Raw genomic sequence first — 18,869 nt, 5'->3', positions numbered from 1 at the left:
TCCCATTTATAGAAATCATTTTCAGGCAAGACAAATTGGAATTATAAAATTAGTTGTGTGCAAGTGATTTAATGTTAATAAATGTAATCTGAGCACAGATAGTCTGCTGTTCCTACTCCCACAAATGGATGCAAAATAAAATTATTTGTAGGTATAGTAGGTTGATCACTACTGTAGTCTTGGTTTATTTAAATCTATTATTCTGTGATTCTGTAACTTTAAATGCGTCTGCAGATTTTCGCAAGCGTTGGAGGAGACCGTGGGAAAATGCTCTGATAGTTGATAGAAAATATTCTACATTTTGGTCATTGTTATTCGAAAACATACCTTACACTCTGCTCCCTTTTATTTTGGTTCTGAGTTCTTTTTTTTTATGGGGGTTGGCAAGCAACGTAGGTTCTGAGTTTTGTTTGGGCCTGTTGATTTAAGGCAGATATGACCACCGATCAAACGTTATTTAACTGGTGACCTTCTGGTGGATCGTTACATGAGGCATACTGTCCTCCGTAAATATCGGGGGGGAAAACGACAAAAACGGAAAGGGACAAAAATTCATATAAAAATATATTTAAAAATACAGGTTAATTAAAATTAGCCAAAACAATTCACATAGGTAAAAGATTAAAGGAAATTACAGTTTTCCGAACACAGCGCACTTTACAGCTCACTCCTCCTTTAAGACAGTGTCCCGCATTTCCAACAGCCACTGAACGCAGCACTTTACTGGTCGTTCAGCATGGAAAGAAAAGGTAACGTTGCTAACTAAACCAAAATGCTTTTTACTTGTTGAACCTGTTACTCACAACACATTGGCATTAGACTCTTGTCGCTGATTAATTGCTGCTTAAATAGATGTAGCAAATGTTAAACAAACTACTTAACTACCGGTGTAGAGTCAAAGTGTACCATGCGCTCTGCTGTGTGTTTTCTGTGGTAAGATTGTGTTAGCTTTAGCTTCACATGATAAGTGCACAGTTTTTTCCCCAATACATTTCGTTATCGTTGTCTGAGACAAAACATAAGTCATACTGTGACAAATGCTTAAAAATAATGAATAGGACTGTTTGTCTTGATAAGTATTTTCACAGCGAAACGTTCGAAGTTGCTGTTAGCTAAATTAACAATACCCACAATACACCGCTAAGCCAAGTAACCTGCTAACTACATAGTTTCTCATTTTGCCGTCATTGTGAATTTTGTTACACCTCAGAAAAGTAGCTAATATTTTTACTGAAATCTGGGGTAACGGCTCGGAAAAAACGCGGACTCGTGTTATCTGTCACACAAACATAACAGCGTGTTTTTGTCTCAGATCTGTTTTCTTTTTGCATTTTTTTTTTTTAGTTCTCGCGATCCAAGCGAGGAAGAAGAGGACGAAGCAGAGGAAACCTGGCAAAAAGTAACCAGAAAACTTCCTTTTTTATTTCTTTACATATAATGGGTTTCTTTACTCTGTTCAAGTGGCAGAGCAGGAAGTTTAGAAAGCGCTTTGCGATCACAATAGACAGGGGAAACTCAGGTGTGCCGAAAATATTTGAATATTTTTCAAAAGTGGCGTTTTTTCCCACCCCAAAGAATCAGTTTATAAAGAGAAACGGATGTAGATTCATTGCACATAGTGTGATATATTTCAACAGTGTATTTATGTCCGGTTTGATAAGTATGACACTAATGAAATTTCCCAGTTTAGTTTCTCATTTAATGTTACATTTTCAGTCCTGCTGAAAAATAAAGTGAGCATCACCATAGAGGAAGCAGAGGGAAGATTGAAACACTCCGAGTCCCTGTAAAATGGCTTTGATGACTTTAAACTTGACTGAAACGCAGTGGACTGACACCAATAGGCTTCCCACATTATTGCTGAATATCACACCAGACCTCAAACAATTTTAATGCAGTGCCATTCTGGTCTTTTTCCAAACTCTTAAGATCTTTATTTCTGCACGAAATGAAACATTTATTTTAATCTGAACAGAACATTTGGACAACTACACAGCAGTCCAGTGGGTTTTTTTAAAATTATCATTAGCTCAGTTAAGGCATCTCTGATGTCTTCAGTTCAGGAGTGGTGTAATACGAGGGACAAGAACAATAGTAGTTCAGGATACATTTGTGTGTGTGTGTATATATGCATGTGTGAGTGATGGATTTTAAAACACACTCTCCCACCAACTCTTGAATGAACTTTGCTTCCTCTCAAAGCTGTTGTTAGTCTCGTCCACCTTTTTTTTTATAACCATACTTTTTCCTTCCACTCAATTTTCCATTTATATGTTTGCATTCAGCTAAAAAACTAATTTAGCAATGACCTTTTGAGGCTACGCCTCATTGTTGAGGGCGTTCAGAGTGTTTGCTGGACCAGTTCAGTAGCCTCTATGTGATTGTAATTTATAGCATGAAAATTCTGTGCAAAAATATTTTTTTGGGTTTATGTAATATCCAATGTTCCAAGATGAGGAATTTTAACTGTACTAAAAACTTAATGTATGTAATATAGGTGTGTAACTTTTCAATGACATTTTAATTTATTGAAATGCGCTTGTATTCCTTGTGCTCCAGGTTAGCCGTTTTTCTTGATTGTGTTTGGTAACAGATGACAATAGATCTAAAGGGGATGTATATATATATAAAACAAAGCTTTCAGTTTACCGCTTATTGTTTTATTTTAAAACCTGCCGCTCCATGTTGTTGGAAACTGTCCAACAACATGCAGCTTTAGAGCTTGTGGAGCGAAAACATCCCAAAGCACCCTGCTCTGCTTCTGGACTCATAACTTTCTCAAATAATGTTGCGACAGTATTGACCTTCCTCTCACCACACTGCAAACATGTGAAACGGCGAATGGATTGCATTTTTAATTGAAAAGATTATTTTTTTTCCTTGTTATGAATCGCTGGAACCAGCCTAGTGTTATTCAGCCTCCCTCTAAGACGTCTCCTGCCCCCTGCTCTTTCCCTCCCACTCCCTCTTTTTTGTGCCTGCTGTGGCGAAAGGGACTCGGCAGCAGCCACGGTGCATTCATTGAGCAGCGGGTGAATAACGCACACCTCATCACAACTGAGGCTAGAGATGTTTCCCAGCACCTAGTTTTTTTTTTTTTTGGCCTTTCCGGTCAGTGGTTAAGACAAAACAAAAAACAAAAAAATCAGCAGCGTTGTGTCTTTTCTGTCATGTGGCTCCTGGACTGGATCTTCTCCATCAATACAGCTGTGGTGAAACTTGCCAGTGGGCTGACATGGAAGTGAGTAGCTTTTATGCATGCATTTGGAGGAGAAACCAGTCGAAGAAGTTAAAAATTTCAACTTTATTTATTTATTTATTTATTTTTTTGGTTAGAGCTGTGATGGTTTACGCCGAGCCTGACATGGCTTAATACTAGGATGATGTATTTTTTCCATTCAGGAGCTTTGACAGACGGCTGCAGCCTCACTGATCACCTCATTACCTGCTTATGTATTCTGCTTGGTGTGGGAGAACAGGACCGATTGTGTCTCTTGTGGATTTGTGCCTCCAGCTTTTCAAAGAGCATATTTGAATTTTTTTTTTCACATCCCTGGGATATCAAAAAAAAAAAAAAAACGACCTGTTTCTTTAACTTTCCTGCTTCAAATTTTTATCAATGCAGTTTTTTGCTCAGGCGGAGACGTAGAAGTACGCCGAGTTTCCACCAGCCCTATTGCGCCGTGTTATGTTTAGCTTTCATCTCTGCTGCTTCTCTCCCAGCACTAGCTCTGTTTTTTTTTTATTACATAACCCATCAACTCTTTTCTCATCTGCAGCCCTCCACAGCACCAGATCTGTACACTGCAGGTTTTGCAGCAACTCTTTCTCCCTTTTCCTTCCTGTTTGTGGTAGAAATATTAACATGTTTGCCCTGAATTTTATTATTATTATTATTTTAAGGAGTCTATGGATGATTTCAGGCAGTAAACATTGGTTTGTGTTTAGCAAAGAGCTGTTGTTTTTATGAACTGAGGAAACCCTCAGTGGAGCTAGGCGTCTCTGTTTTGATTGCTCTGGTTCCGGTATGATGCTAGTTGAGGTCAACGTGGAAATCGATTTGATCCCAATTTTTCTTTTAAGTTTTCATGACGTTGTTTTGAGCCTCCCTCTGTTCCTTCGTTGAGGCTTGGAGTGCTGAAGGGAAATGCTTTACTACCACCTTCATTTACACTTTGTGTGCATCGTACCTTCATTCTGCTTGTCGGGCACTTTGTATTGATTTTACTTGAGGGGAGGGGAGCCGGGACAGCAGTGTTTCTGGTTCAGCTCCATCGTCAGGCGCTACGTCTTCTTCTGCACCTTGTTTTGTTTTTTTCTTCCTACTTCTCTGATCCGAGTGTGGCAGAATGGCTTTGAAAGCAGGAGATGGCGACACGCTCTCATGTCGCATGTTTTCCAGAGTTGTTGATATGTTAAGAGGTTGTGAGTTAGTTTTGCCATTTTTATCCCTCACTGGGGTTGGTGAATCTTATTGGAAGAAGTGCAAGTTCAACTTAAACAAGAAATACTTATAAGTTTCACACAGGGTAAAACTTGGTCAGTTTGTTTTCATAGTTCACCAACTACTGTGAAATAATTTCACAGAGCAGCCTGAATAACTTCTGCATTTAAAAGAATAAGTCTTTATAAATGTTTATCCCATAATGATGTTGCGGTCCAGTTAGCATATAATTTAGCTGGTGATGTGGCCTTTGCCAGCTTTTTGCCTTGTTTTTTTTATTCTCACTTTTTATTTGCTCACACAAAGCGTATTTTTGTTTCTCTCTAAACATTCAGGATTTGGTTTACTAAATCAGCTGACAAATAAATCAGTGCTCTCTAAAACTCTTAATTTAAGGACATCATATGTGCCGTTACTTTGACTATTCCTACATTTATGATTGTTGTGACAAAAGTCAGATGTGATGGAAAGCATTAAGCTGCGGCTTGTGCTCGTCTCTGTTGTATCTGCAATTTCTCTTTTATTTACTCCCTGCCTGCAGCAGGCTCAGTGCACCAATCACACAAACAGATGCAAACAAAGAAACTCATAGTCTGTTCGGTTTGGTGGTTGGGGCTTGAACTTTCTGTTCAGATTGAGTTTTCAGAAAAAGAGAGGCATTATGGTCAAGGTTGAAACGAGGGGAGAGGAAGTATCTGATGTCTACAAAGAGCGTGTGTGTGTGTGTGTGTGTTGCGTCGTGTGTGTGTGTGTGTAACAGCCTCAAACACGCACCCAAGCTTTTGTCTTCAAGGGGAAATGTTGCTCTTTTCTGCATAAAAAGTGTTGTTCACCAAGAAAAGATGTTTTACATCTTTCATTCTGTTCTTGATAGAGCAGCTTTTGACGAGACCCAAATAAAATGTATTCAGTTTAAACCCAAACAGAATTGTTTGGTTCAAAGTGCCAAAATCTTGAGTTACTGACATTCTTGCTTGTGAAGAGCAAGTTTTTACAAAAGCAAAATGAAATATTTTACTTCGTAGATTTACATGATTCTTTACAAAAATTCCACCATTAAAGGGAGTACATTTATTTAAAGGATGAAAACCAAAAATAAAGAAATTGTTTTTGATTAATTCACTAGTGGCACAATTGTTGATGCCACTAACTTTTTTTTTTTTTTTTAATAAACATTGCTAAATACTTTTTTGCTGATCTATGATGCTGTGGGTCTCTAATGTAGACTTTTATCCCCACAAAATAAGTGTGCAACATAAAAGTTGCATATCTTCATCTAACTGCGATTGGATGACGACCTGTCAAAAAAGCTTTTTGAAACTGTGTGCAGTGGCTGTCTGGCGTTTTTTTGAAAGTACATGTGAGTTGGATTTTTTTTCTGACAAATATTTCAAAATATTTGATGTGAAACACGTGAAGTAAGTCCTGTCGCTGTTAGAAAAGCCCACTCTGGGCCCGGATTGGAGAGAAGCTGTGTATTTCTTGCTCATTTAGCTAATAAAGGCCACGGATGGAAGTTGGTGGCGATGGACTGTCTGGGGGGACAGAGGACAACGGCTTTTGGTCGGATCAGGAGGGGGCACTGATGTCGCACCTCACCTGCAATGCAGTGCTGGGCTCTTTCCCCCAATCACCTTCCAGCTGTCAGCGAGAGGGGGGCGGGGCCAAAAGCTGACGACAGCCAAGGAGAGATCTCGGTCAGACGGAGCGACGGAGAGGCAGTGACTGTGGGAGAGAGCAGAAAGTGAGCGAGAATCGCAGCGTGTAGTGGGAGCCTGCAGTTTGGGACTCGGTCTGCAGCTTGGCCTCACCACATCTCGCCTTCCCACTCTCCTCATCTCTTCTCTCTCCCCCTCTCCTGCTGTCTCCTTGGCTTTTCAGTCATCAGCTCAGACTGCTTTTGCTGCCTCCTCTCTACTTTTCCCACTTCTGAATCTCCGTCACATATTTTGCTCTTCGGGCGAATGGAGTGAGAGGCTTTTTCAGTACCTGGTCCTCCTCCTCCTTGCTTCTCGTCCCATGGGCATCCGTGCATCTTGCAGGTAGGACGTGTTGTTGTTGTGGTGGGTTTAAGAGCTGTGGCACCCTTCAGGCTTCGACTGTCTGAAAGAGGAAGGGTACAACAGTATCTTCAGTGTTGCAGAAGTCCTTGAAGTACCCTGGTGTGTTTTGATGAGGAGGCATTGAACTGACTCCTCTACGTGGAAATAACAGGTGACAAAGTCTGTTAACTCACATCATACACATCTTGGAAAATCACAATCGTGATGTTTTGGCATCTATTGTCTAAAAGCTGTGATGTAAACATCCGAATTCGTCCGTTTTCATAGTGTGCACTCCCTTTTTCTTGGGCACTGGTGTACAGGGGATTTTATGTTTTAATAATACCCTACGCCGATTAATTTACTTGAAAATTTCATAAACGATAAATGAATCCTCTGTTGCAAGTCTGTAAGAGAAGAGAGGTTATGTTTTATTCAGAACCACCGGTCACATCAGGGTACCGCCATGATTTATCTTTTGCTTCCGTCCTGCAGAGGTGTGCTGTCCTCCAGTGCAAGGACACCGCCCCTCCCACTCACTCGCTCACTCACTCATTCATTCACAGCGGCTGTAGTTGACATCATGTCCTCACTTAGTCAGGAATTTACTGCAGCAGGAATTTTAAGAAGATATAAGGTGTTTGGTGCGAGGTCTAATAATAACGGTCGCTGTTGTGTAGATGCTGAGGTGACGCAGGGGGTTTGGCTGGTCGCCATAGCGATAATAGATTGTAAAGTATTAAAATGTGTTGACAATCTGGTCACATAGAGGTAGCCTGGTCATCTGACTTCATTCTGCGACTTAGATTTGAGTCTTGTTCAAACAAAGTCCTCAGACTTGACTTGGACTCTCTGTGGACTCAACTTGCACTGGAGGTCTGGACTCGAGTCTCCTGAACAATCTTTACTTTAATCGGGAGTGAAAGTAAGGCTGATCTTTAATATGTAATTTTACTGTGTAGAAGTGTTTCCCTCATTATGAAAACACTTCCAGTTCGTCAAAAAGACATTTGTGTTTTTCTTTCAAAAATAAAATCAATCAAGCCTCGCTCTTTATTTGGTAATATATCGGCGTATCTCGGAAGACTTAGATTTTAAATGCACATTTTGTACGTCATTTAAAAAATAACCTCCGATTGGACTCTGACGTCAAGAGAAGAAAATTCTGTCAACTTTGTATGATACGCTAAAGTAAAGGAGTGAATAATTTAAGCAAAGGGATTAACGGGTGAAATCTATGTCATTAATGTCACAATTGGATGACACAATTAGACGAAGGCCTATTAAAAAACTGTCATTTGGTCTATGTACTTATGTTTGAAGAATGTTTTTAAAAGAATAACTTTTTTTTTTACTGTAAATAAACTACTTTGTGTGTATCAGGTTACACATTATTTGTCAATAATTCCTTTTCTTCCAGAGTTTTTGGGTGGTACTACTCATTAATTCTGGATTTCGTTTGGCCTTTCACTTGCAAACAAAGACCCAAATAATCAACTGCCAAAGAAATTGGGTTGTGTTCTTGCCTCCTTATTTTTGAAGTGATGTAAAATTAATTCCTATTTTTATGGTGCACAACTCAAACATTTCACTCTGTAAACGGCCTTTACAAAATCTTGCTCTACTTTAAACTTTATTAGTCCCATAGAAATATTAAACTGTACTTTTTTCTTCAGGATTACTTTAGAACAATAATTGTGACTGTGTCTAAATTATACTTTTTTTTTTTTCTTTTTTTTTCCTGGATCACTACTATTTACTACTGTTTAGATACTTATATAACTGATGGTAATGTATGCTGGTCATGAGGCAGATTCTTGGAGTCACTTTGTGATCTGTAAGAGCGAGGAAGATAAGTTGTTTTTCTAGTTGGATTTCCAAGGCTCATGATGTTACACAAAAGATAAAGCTGATTAATTTGACTTGGTTTGTGGTACATAACATTAGACACAGCAGCATTGCCAGTTTCTTAAAAGGCTGTTTCGTTCTTTTTTTCGTTTTGACCATTCCATGTAATGCTAAAACTGCAAGTTGGCCTTGGGTTTTATGTTAATGAACTATAAACGGTTCCACATTGTCCAGCTGCTGGTTAATGCAATTTGAAAAAGACTAAATATTTTTGGATTGCAGTTAATGCTGCAGCGAAGCTCAGTTTTTAACAAAGGAACAATGTTGTTGCTGGATTATCAAAGTGAGCATTTATTTTTATTAGTCACCAAAGTGTGATTACGGTAAATAATACTGTGTATATATATATATATATATATACACTATATAAAGTTCACCTGAGTTCTCCTGTGTCTGTTTGACCTGATTTTTTTACTAAATGAAGTGAGCTAGTGCTTATTTTAATGCATCTTGCTGATCTCTCCATCGCTGACGGTCCAGGCCTCCCAGTACTGTTCTCAGCATACTGTTTGTTGTTGTCCCATCAGGCCAGAGCCTCATGGTCGCGGCGGGGCGTCTCTGCAGGGTCAGGGAGAAGCTCCCCTTCCAGAGCAGGATGAAGAGATCCTGGGCTCCGACGACGACGAACAGGAGGATCCCAATGATTACTGCAGGGGTAGGGTCTCCCTTGGTCTTCAGAAATCACTTCTGTATCTGCATGATGAAATGAAATGGATTCTAACTTCTTGGAGGAAAATAGTTTTGGTCCAGATTGAAATTTATTTTTTTAAAATGTTTGTGATGGATGAAGCTGCTGGAGTGATGGAAGCAATTTTTAGTCTTTATTGATGGATTTCTGCTGATTCTTGACTTTTAAACCAGGGAACAATCTGTTGTACTTTCTGGTCTAGTTATCCGTTTTCCTTTGACTCGGGCAACAAACTGTCTCGCACCGTCTCTTCAGATTTTTCTTCTTTTTTTTTTTATTAGTTCTGAACTGTTGGTTTACTTGGATCAGAACTGTGGGCAAAGGTAATAAGCTGGAGAAAGGAGAGTGTTTTTGCCCACACCAAGTAACACATCATGGCTCCTACACTGTCTGGAATTTGATTTCCATCTCGTCTTGGTCCTTTTTTGGTTCCTCAAACAAACATCTAAAGTTTATGAGCCTTCGCCTTTTTTTTTAATGGATTCAAGTTGTTTTAATCCAAACTTACTACTCCTGATTTTACTGCACATGGAGACCACAACATCATTTCACCTGGTCTTCCATTTTGCGTATGCGTTTATTCAGGTGGATATCATCATGTGAAGATCGGCGACCTGTTCAATGGAAGATACCACGTGATCCGTAAGCTTGGGTGGGGTCACTTCTCCACCGTGTGGCTGGCCTGGGACATCCAGTAAGTCTGCTCATCGGTTTAAGGAAAAAGAAATAAAAATGAGCAGGACTCACTTTTACATGTTGGTTAGCATGTTCAGGATTTACTTATTTTAAGCAGATGTCTTAAATTTACACACAAAGGAAAATTAAGGTATTTGACAAAACTGTAGGGTATGTCACAGAAACTATAGGCTGCAGTGGCTGCCTGTTTCTGCTAGCTAGCTGCATTGTTTCTCAGAAACCGGAGCTTCAGATCTAGAAATGACGCCACACCCAAGCTGAGCATGTTTTTGGTTGCAAGTAGAAGAACCAGTAGGAATGACTAATTGCTGTTAAGACGGATATGATTTTTTAAAAAATGTTTGTAATAGATAAAGCTGCTGGACTGCTTTCATCAAGTCCAACAGCTTTCATCAGGAAGTATGTTTTTTTGTTTCCAAGGAAACATTTTCATAAGTGGTAGTCCAGGACTGTGTGCTTGTAGGTTAATGACATACTGTACAAACCATCAGAAGTGCTAATAAATAATATATACCTGTAACTTTCTGTTTCATATGGGCAGCATACAAAACCTTCTGTTTTCAAAGTACACCCAGAGTTTTACTTTGATCTCTAGGTGGCTCAGAGGCGTCCAACTTTCTACATCAGAGTTCTGACGGCAGAATTTGTAGTTTTATATTTTTATTTTATTTTTTATTTCTTTTTCTCTCAGGGAGAAGCGATTTGTGGCCATGAAGGTTGTAAAAAGTGCTGAACATTACACAGAGACCGCGCTGGACGAAATCAAGCTGCTGAAATCTGTAAGGAACAAAGATGCAGTATATACTTTAATCAAGTGTTTATAAAAAAAAATGAATCTGTCGTCTTTCCTCGCCATCAGTTTTAATTTAATTAGGCTTAATTTCACTTTTTTTTTTAGACCAGAAATTTACCTATGCTATTATTTATTTGAACTATTTAATGTGATTGAAGAAAAGCGAGATGCACATCTTTATACACAGTACATGTAAACATTTGGTGAAAATGTATACGTTCAACCTATTACCACTTATGCTCAATTTGTGACGTTGCCACATGCCTCACTGATGTTTTCTAGGTGAGAAACACGGACCCCAGAGATCCCAACAGAGAGAAAGTGGTGCAGCTGCTAGATGACTTCAAGATTTCTGGGATGAATGGAACTCGTATCCTCTACTTAATTATGAATCTGTCACTGATTGTTACAGATAGTTAAAGGCTGCAGATTTTTAATAATTTTTTACAAGAGGTTTCCTTGACTCAGATTTCTTCAGATGTGTGTATGGTGTTTGAGGTCCTGGGCTACCACCTTCTGAAGTGGATTATAAAATCAAATTATCAAGGCCTGCCCCAGCCTTGTGTGAAAAGCATCATACGACAGGTAGAGAATTGCAACGCTCCAAATGTGGTTGAGCAAACCTAAATGTAATCCTTGTTACAAAAACATTCACACATATCACACCGGGCTTATTCCCCTGAACTACATTTGAACACATTTTATCCAGAAAACGCTTCATTATCATCCGACTCTCTGCAGGTTTTGCAGGGCCTAGACTACCTCCACGCCAAGTGTAAAATCATTCATACAGACATCAAGCCTGAAAACATTCTGCTGACTGTCAACGAGCCCTACATCAAGAAGATGGCTGCCGAGGCGACACAGTGGCAGAAGTCTGGCGCTCCACCTCCATCTGGATCTGCAGGTAGCCATTTCTTATGTTTCACACTTGAACGAAAATATGGACCCATCGACTTAAGACTGTGGAGGAGCTTTAATTCAAAACTTTAGCTATTAATACGTTTCAATCAGTCAAATTTTATTTCAATAGCACCTTTCAGCAACAAGACATTTGAAAGTGCTTTACATCATAAAAACACACAATTACAAAGTCATATAACACACAGCTGTCAACATTACATTTTGCACATCAGATTATTGATTAGTGTTTCATGATTAGTGTTTCAATAGCAACTGTAAACAGGTGGGTTTTTAGTCTAGATTTAAAGGCACTCAGTGTTTCAGCTGTTTTGCAGTTTTCTGGAAGCTTATTCCAGATTTGTGATGCATAGAAGCTGAATGCTGCTTCTCCTCGCTTGGTTCTGGTTCTGGGGATGCAGAGCAGAACCAGAGCCAGAAGACCTGAGAGGTCTAGAGGTCTCTGATAGACCAGCACAGTGGTCTATCACAGTTTCATTTGTAAAACTGACATGCATTGAACAAACATGTGGAACGTTCTCTGCTATAAAATTCTCTTGTAGGGCCCAAGCAAGTTTTGTTGACTTAATAACATCCAGTATAATAAAATATTTGTCCAGCATCAATATTTTCGTCAATACAACTTTTGTTTCAGTTTTTGTGGTCTCTGACTTCTTAACCAAAGTTATTTTTTTCTACATGTATTGTTGGTTTTCTAAGGAAACCGTATAGTTTGTAGTGCCACTGTATTTGATGATATTGCGTGTTTTGAGTAAAAAGCTGCTTCTAATAAAAGCGGCGAGCTGAGCTCCTTCTCGCTATGAGTCACCGCTGGATTGGTTGCGGCTGTCGTCTACTCACTCAGAGAAGTTTATGAGACTCCGAGCCTCCGCGGGGGCAGTGTGTTGGCAAAACCCAGCCACCAGAACGAAATACTAATTATAGAGCGGCTATGAATGTGCCGCGTATCACTCAACATTATTTCCCTTTGATGTTTCCCCTTCTCCCGCAGTGAGTACAGCGCCGGCACCCAAAACGGTGAGTTCTCGCCCTTTTTGCCGCGTTCATATGTTGTGATGTGACACTTTCTCAGAACATGGGGAGTTAAATGTGATTGGAGTACTGCATGTTCTCCATTCGCAGATGGCCAAAATGTCAAAGAATAAGAAAAAGAAGATGAAGAAAAAGCAAAAGAAGCAAGCAGAGCTGCTGGAGAAGAGGATTCAGGAGATGGAAGGCGGAGCTATGCCTGATGCTGCAGAGGAAGATGACGACGACGATGAGACGGAGACTAATGAAGATTCATCCTCGGCTACTGTTCCCGTCTCTTCAACGCTGCAAGACGTTGCTAACCACACAAGCACAGGTGAGTAATGGATTTGAATCTGGTGTCATCTTTGAATCTCAGTCGTATGCTCTTCCAGCAGCTTCACAAGTCTGATTAGGATCTCCTCTGCTGAATTTATCACAAAATGTTTTATTGGCCAAAACGAGGCTTCTAGAGAGTCCAGAAATGTCCACAATGTGAAATGGGTGCCGAGTGAATTCCCAGATTTAACTAAGGATGGGGGGAAAAAGTAATAAATGGTTGAATATTTGCACTTCCCGAGTATTCCCCATCCAATCTTCATCATCTCGTCCTGTGGGAAAAGTGTGGAAAATATTTGTAATTTCAGACTCTAAACATCTTTCCATCCACTGTTGCAATGAGAATAAAGAGAGTTTGTTTGGTGAAGAGCAAACAACCTCTCTCTTGTTTGGTGAAAACTAAATCTTCACCTGTCTGAAGGATGAGCTCCTGTTAATTCCCCAGGAAAAGAGAAACTCTTTAAACTCTGGTAAAATGCAGGACAAAAACAATGTTGTCTTATCTTTCAATGGTGACAGCTGAAACGTGTACACGGTCACTATGACCTCATCTAATCTTCATTTTGACTGAACAGATGCCCCCAAATTATTGAATATGGAGAAAAAAATGTTTGATGATGACAAAAACTCCAGCTGTATGCCCTGACCTTTTTCACGTTTTGTAAAGTCAGAAGTTTTTTAGGCTTTTCTTGGAAAACTCAGTGCTAAGAAAATGATGTAGCATATTTAAAAATGTTTTCCAAATGCAAAGCTTTTCTCTGTACCTGCAGTTTTTCTGAAGTTGTTTACCTTTTTTTCGTTATTTTGAATCAGGGTGTCTGTGAACATCAATCACCAAAATTCTCTGTCTGGACTTTGACTAGACCATTTAAACCACGCCATTGTAGTTCTGCCTGTATGTGTAAAGCCAGATGAACTTTGACACATTTGTCAAGTTTTTTGCAGCCCAGTAATTATTTTTATTTTTTTATTTATTTATTTTCATCACAGGGGTTCTGGATAAAGAACTGTGTTATTAAAAGTCTTTATTAAATGAAATAAACCCTTTTATTTTTCTTGTTTTTTTTGTTTTTTTTTGCTGCAGACTCCACTCCCGACGAGCAGCCTCCTCTGACGCCTCAGCCAGGTCATCGGAAAGCGGGCGCAGCGGAGGAGGAGAACCGAATGGAGATCAACTGCAACGGCCATTCCTCCTCACCGGAGAACAAGGACAGTTCAGAAAAACAAGGGACCAAGGAGTCTGCGGAGGAGCAGGAGGACCAACAGAACGCGAACCAACCAGAAAGCACTGCAGAGACTCCAGACTCTATATGTAACAAAGAGGAGCATGAAACCTCTGACGCCTCGCCGGCAGAGGCCGATCCCGCCTCGGAGCCTCTCCCCGCTTCCCTCGGCTCCAACGTCGCCGTGGAGCCAAACGACGGGGAAAGACGGGAGAAAAAGATGGAGGACATGGAGACGCAAGGGGGGAACAAAAAGGAGTGTGAGGAAGAGGATGGCCAGAGTGGTTAGTTGCAGAACAGATATTTTAGCCTATTTTACTGCACTTTCAAGATTTGACAAAATCCGTTATGCTCGTGCCGTTTCTCTACAGAAACAGCTGAATTTAATTAGAAAAATATTCACCATTTATATTGAAAGTCTCGAGTGCACTCCCTTATCTGTTGAAAACTACAAGACCGGGATAAATTACATGAATATGAAGAAAATTTGAAATGAATATGCTTTATTATTATTTTCTTTAAAGACTAAACAAAACTACATCACATAATTAATGCACATGTAAACCAGATTGTAGTTTGATGTGCGGATCAATGCAGATTGAGCAAGAAACGGCTTGCTGACGTTCTAAACTGTGTGGGTTGAATCCAGTCAGACTGCTGCATTATGAAGGTGTTATTTTCTAGACTTCACACATTAAATCAAATCCTCCACTGTAACTTCAACTTTCTAATGAACGCCCACTGCAAACTGCGAACACTTTGCAGCAAAAGCTTTCTTTTGCTTTCTTCGAGTTCCAGTCTGTAAAATTCCTGGATATCTTTTTTTGTAATCTGTGGTGTTGGAGAGGACTCGGTGTCAGTCTCTCATCTGTTTTTGTCTTGATTTCTGACTCCGCTCTGTGTCAGGCTCAGCAGACGGTTTGTTGGTAAACCCCCTGGATCCTCTTAACGGCGACAAGCTGCAGGTCAAGATCGCTGACCTTGGCAATGCCTGCTGGGTGGTGAGTAAAAATGTGCATCCATCAGCAACAAGTCGGCTTCTTGTAGGTGTTAGTGGGCGGGGCCTCTACGGGTTAGTCTTGATCGTGTACTTTGTCAGAAATCAAGCCTTTTTATATATATATATATATATATATATATATATATATATACCTCAACATCTGTTCATTATAAGCATTTTGAGTTTTTTGTTTTCTATCTCGTAGCTCATCTGTTCATTTTGGGATCTGTGAATTTTACTGAGATCTCAGCGTTTGTTTTTGCAGCACAAGCATTTTACAGACGACATCCAGACACGGCAATACCGTTCGCTGGAGGTTCTGATCGGAGCTGGCTACAGCACTCCAGCAGACATCTGGAGCACCGCCTGCATGGTAAAACACAAACACAGGACCGCTGCACGGGCAGTGCAATGAACGCTGGGTACGTTCTCTTAAAGTTACAGCAGCCTGTCAGTAGAGAGAGGCTGCTGTAACTTTAAAGGGAAAAGCCTTTAAAATAAATTCTCCAGCATTGACTTTTATTGTTTATATAATATATTTGAACCCAGACAAACAGGAAGTAATGCATTAATTTTTTATTTCTGAACATATTGACTTAAAATAGTCTAGTATTACAACAAATGCTTTGGTTACGTTGATTCCATTGGAAATATTAGAGGTGTAAATAATTATTTTTGTAAAAAACATTATTTTTTTATGGGATTTTATTCATCCATCCATAATTGTAGCTACATATACATGTCTGTAACTGATTCATTGTTGAGTGTAATAATTAGGCGTCGTCTTTTAGCAGGAAACTTTCTGGTATGTAAAGTTTTCAGAGGCAGAAACAGAATAAACAAGATAAAATAAAGTCTTGACTGGCATAGCTGTAATTAAACCCTCCTTAATTCTGGATGTGTGTTTTGTTTTCGTCAGGCCTTTGAGCTTGCTACTGGAGATTATCTGTTTGAACCGCACTCTGGAGAGGACTACTCCAGAGATGAAGGTTGGTTCAGAAAACAGGACTTCCTTTACAAATGGCCGCCTGGCTTGAGTGTCAGAAATGGATTCAATTTGGGATCTGAAATATATAAAACTCTAAAACTGTTTCCGTCTATACGGAAACATTAAAGTGAAGATTTATTTATTCTATGAAATTCAATTCTTTCTTTTCTGAATAAAGTACTTTGCAAAAATTATTTATACCTCTTTAATTTTTATTTGCAACAACAAACTTCAGTGTGTTTTATCAGAACTTTCTGTGATTGACGTGTGTGCATGTGTGATTGTAAAAGGAAAACAAGATGTTGGTTTTTAGTACTTATAGCAAAAATCTGAAATGTAAAAACGCAAATTTGCAGCAGCCCCCTTTTATTACGACACCACCAGTAACATCCATAGATCTCTTATCACAGATCATCAATTTTCATTCACAGAACAGAAGTTATTTTAAACAGTGACTTGTGTTGGGTGAATGAAGGTTGTTAAATTATATTCATGTATCAAACTTGACCTTTTTCAGTCAGGACTGGTTAAAATTTCCTATATTTTTTTTTTTCCCCCCACCAAATGACAATCCTGACTAATCCGATTGGGTTTCTCTTCTTGGTGTTATGGTTCTGTATGTATAGCATCTTTTTCTGTTTGAAAGCATGTTTTTTTTTCTTTTTTCTTTTCTTTCAATTGTTCTATTTTGTGTCGATCGCTTAAAAAAATTCCCTTAAAATACACTTAAGTTTGCGGTCGTCGGAAAATGTGGAGAGAAAAAACAAGTTGAAGGGTTGGAATTGCTTTTTGTGGATCTTCATATTGTGATGATTCTCGTCACCTGTACTCACCGTGCGTTTCTGTGTCTCCCCTCCCCCCAGATCACATAGCGCTCATCATTGAGCTGCTTGGCAAGGTTCCTCGGAAGCTGATCGTGGCGGGCAAATACTCCAAGGAGTTTTTCACCAAGAAAGGTAAACGCACCCGCCAGCTGTCTGCTGGAGAATTGCTTCCCCTTTCAACTTTGAAACATCCTCAGGTATTTGGGAGAGGAGATGCTATTTCAGGCTAAGCATGTGACGCCTCGAAGGGGAGCAGCCATCTGCTCCGCTCAGGACAGAACCTGCAAAAAACTAAATGAGGCTCAGCTCTGTGAAGGTCCACCGAGATTGAATCTTGTGAAACGTGTGTCTCCCAGGCGACCTGCGACACATCACCAAGCTGAAGCCGTGGGGCCTGTTTGACGTCCTGGTGGAGAAGTACGAGTGGTCCAAGGAGGAGGCCCACTCTTTCAGCAGCTTCCTGCTGCCCATGCTGGACCTGGTGCCTGAACGGAGGGCCACGGCGGCCCAGTGCCTCTCCCATCCATGGCTCTCCTCCTAAAGCCTGCGCACCGCCGCCATTTTTATACGTCGTGAAAGAACCCGGCCAGGAAATTCACTCATGTCTGCGAGCAGAACCCTCATGGTTGCCAGCACATCCAAACGACGGAGAGGAAAGCAGTCGAGGCTTTGTCACTAATTGGAAAACGTTCAGTAACGCCCTACACTCGTACTTGGTGAACTCTTTCTTAATTGGCTTTTTTTGTTGTTGTTGTTTCTGAGTGCAGGTGTATCGCTGGTGCACATTCTTTTTCTCTTCAAGAACTGAAATTTGCACTTTTCTGACACAAACGGAAGTGAAAGAAGCTTTGTGAAACGGCAATCCAGTGGGTGTCGTATAGTTGAGCCAAATCTTTGCCAGTCATCGTGTGCCCAGCTTTTACACTTTTTGGCCTGAGACTTTGTTCAGTTTGTCCCTGCACGGTGCTTATCAGATTAAAAAAGTAACCAGTGATTTTTAAGAACAGTCTTAAGATTTATCATCACCACCAACAACAAAAGGAAGAAAAAAATATTTATTTTTTTTGGTAAATTTTTACACAAACACCTCCACAGAATAAGACATTTAACACAGTGTGCATCAATGACAGTTATCCAAAAATACACTGACAACCAGGCTTCCCCCCCCGCTCCTTTGAGGTATTGTCAAGGTTCTGCATTACTTTGCATTTTCTCAGAGTTTGAGTGTGAAACTGTTTTTTTCTTTCTTCTGGATGGACAGCTCTGCAGTCGGTTTATAAACGCTGGTATACTTGGAATCCAGCCACACCTGGATAAGCAACCGGCGTTCAGTACGTTGTACCAAAGAGTTTTTCTTGACGCAGGTTTTGAACAAGACACTGAGTAGCAAAGGAGACTTTATCCGAAGGGCTTAAAAACGTTTTCATTCTGTGTGATCAGGCAATAAATTTAGCTTCTACTGTGCAAGACTTCCACCCCCTCCGTCCCCATGAATGTGCTGGTTTAACAAAAGATTGTACTAATTGCAGATGTTACTTTATTGCTTTGACTTTCTTCACAGTTGTCATATGGTTTAATGATGCAAGTTTCTTATGTCCATGTCTTCCGTCTTTATTTCTTCCTGTAGAATATAAGAATAAACACTTTTCCAAATTAGTTTGCCTTGTAAGCTGAAGGTTTTTAGTAACTCCTTGCAAAAAAAATTAAAAAATTCAATACACTCACAACAAACGTGAGTGTATTTTGTAGTGTTTAATGTGATAGCCCAACAAAGAGTAGTAGTAGAATAACAATGTTGAAAGAATATGACAAAAATATTTCCCAAAGTTTTTACAAACGGCACTCAAATTATTTTGGTGTGCATTTATGCTCTGAAATATTACATCACATTCCTGCTAATAATTTTTCCCCACCTGAGTTGTGGATCTGTACAACTCCTCCAGAGGTGCCGTGTAAACATATTGGTGAGTCTTGTATAATTTTCCTTCCACTTCA

General features: G+C 39.8%; 1 protein-coding gene across 3 annotated transcripts; it reads left to right on the top strand.

The window, feature by feature from the left end:
- Nucleotides 1–442: 442 nt before the first annotated feature.
- Nucleotides 443–18,530, top strand: srpk1b (SRSF protein kinase 1b). 3 transcript variants are annotated; one of them, XM_008409308.3, is made up of 16 exons: nt 443–749; nt 1,345–1,399; nt 8,922–9,049; nt 9,668–9,776; nt 10,470–10,557; nt 10,854–10,941; nt 11,050–11,156; nt 11,313–11,478; nt 12,484–12,509; nt 12,615–12,837; nt 13,924–14,346; nt 14,969–15,063; nt 15,328–15,435; nt 15,982–16,051; nt 16,914–17,006; nt 17,231–18,530. In XM_008409308.3, exons 1-16 carry the CDS (start codon nt 737–739, stop codon nt 17,413–17,415), a joined length of 1,977 nt encoding a protein of 658 aa, XP_008407530.2. In that variant the 5' UTR covers nt 443–736; the 3' UTR covers nt 17,416–18,530. The 3 variants fall into 3 exon arrangements, with proteins under 3 accessions (XP_008407530.2, XP_008407529.2, XP_008407531.2); XM_008409307.3 differs by lacking the exons at nt 443–749; nt 1,345–1,399 and adding an exon at nt 2,978–3,241; XM_008409309.3 differs by lacking the exons at nt 443–749; nt 1,345–1,399 and adding an exon at nt 5,839–6,486.
- Nucleotides 18,531–18,869: the final 339 nt, after the last annotated feature.

The sequence above is a fragment of the Poecilia reticulata genome, chromosome 5, assembly GCF_904066995.2.
Source record: "Poecilia reticulata chromosome 5, P_reticulata-male-v2, whole genome shotgun sequence".
NCBI lineage: Eukaryota > Metazoa > Chordata > Actinopteri > Cyprinodontiformes > Poeciliidae > Poecilia > Poecilia reticulata.
This window is presented reverse-complemented; position numbering and strand designations above follow the sequence as displayed.

Bases quoted from the DNA above. Each gene is read 5' to 3' on its own strand.
- srpk1b (XM_008409307.3), top strand. From the start codon at position 3,171: ATGTGGCTCCTGGACTGGATCTTCTCCATCAATACAGCTGTGGTGAAA. The intron at 11,157-11,312 runs GTAGAGAATTGC...GACTCTCTGCAG, and splicing joins TGAAAAGCATCATACGACAG to GTTTTGCAGGGCCTAGACTA. The intron at 15,436-15,981 runs GTAAAACACAAA...TGTTTTCGTCAG, and splicing joins TCTGGAGCACCGCCTGCATG to GCCTTTGAGCTTGCTACTGG.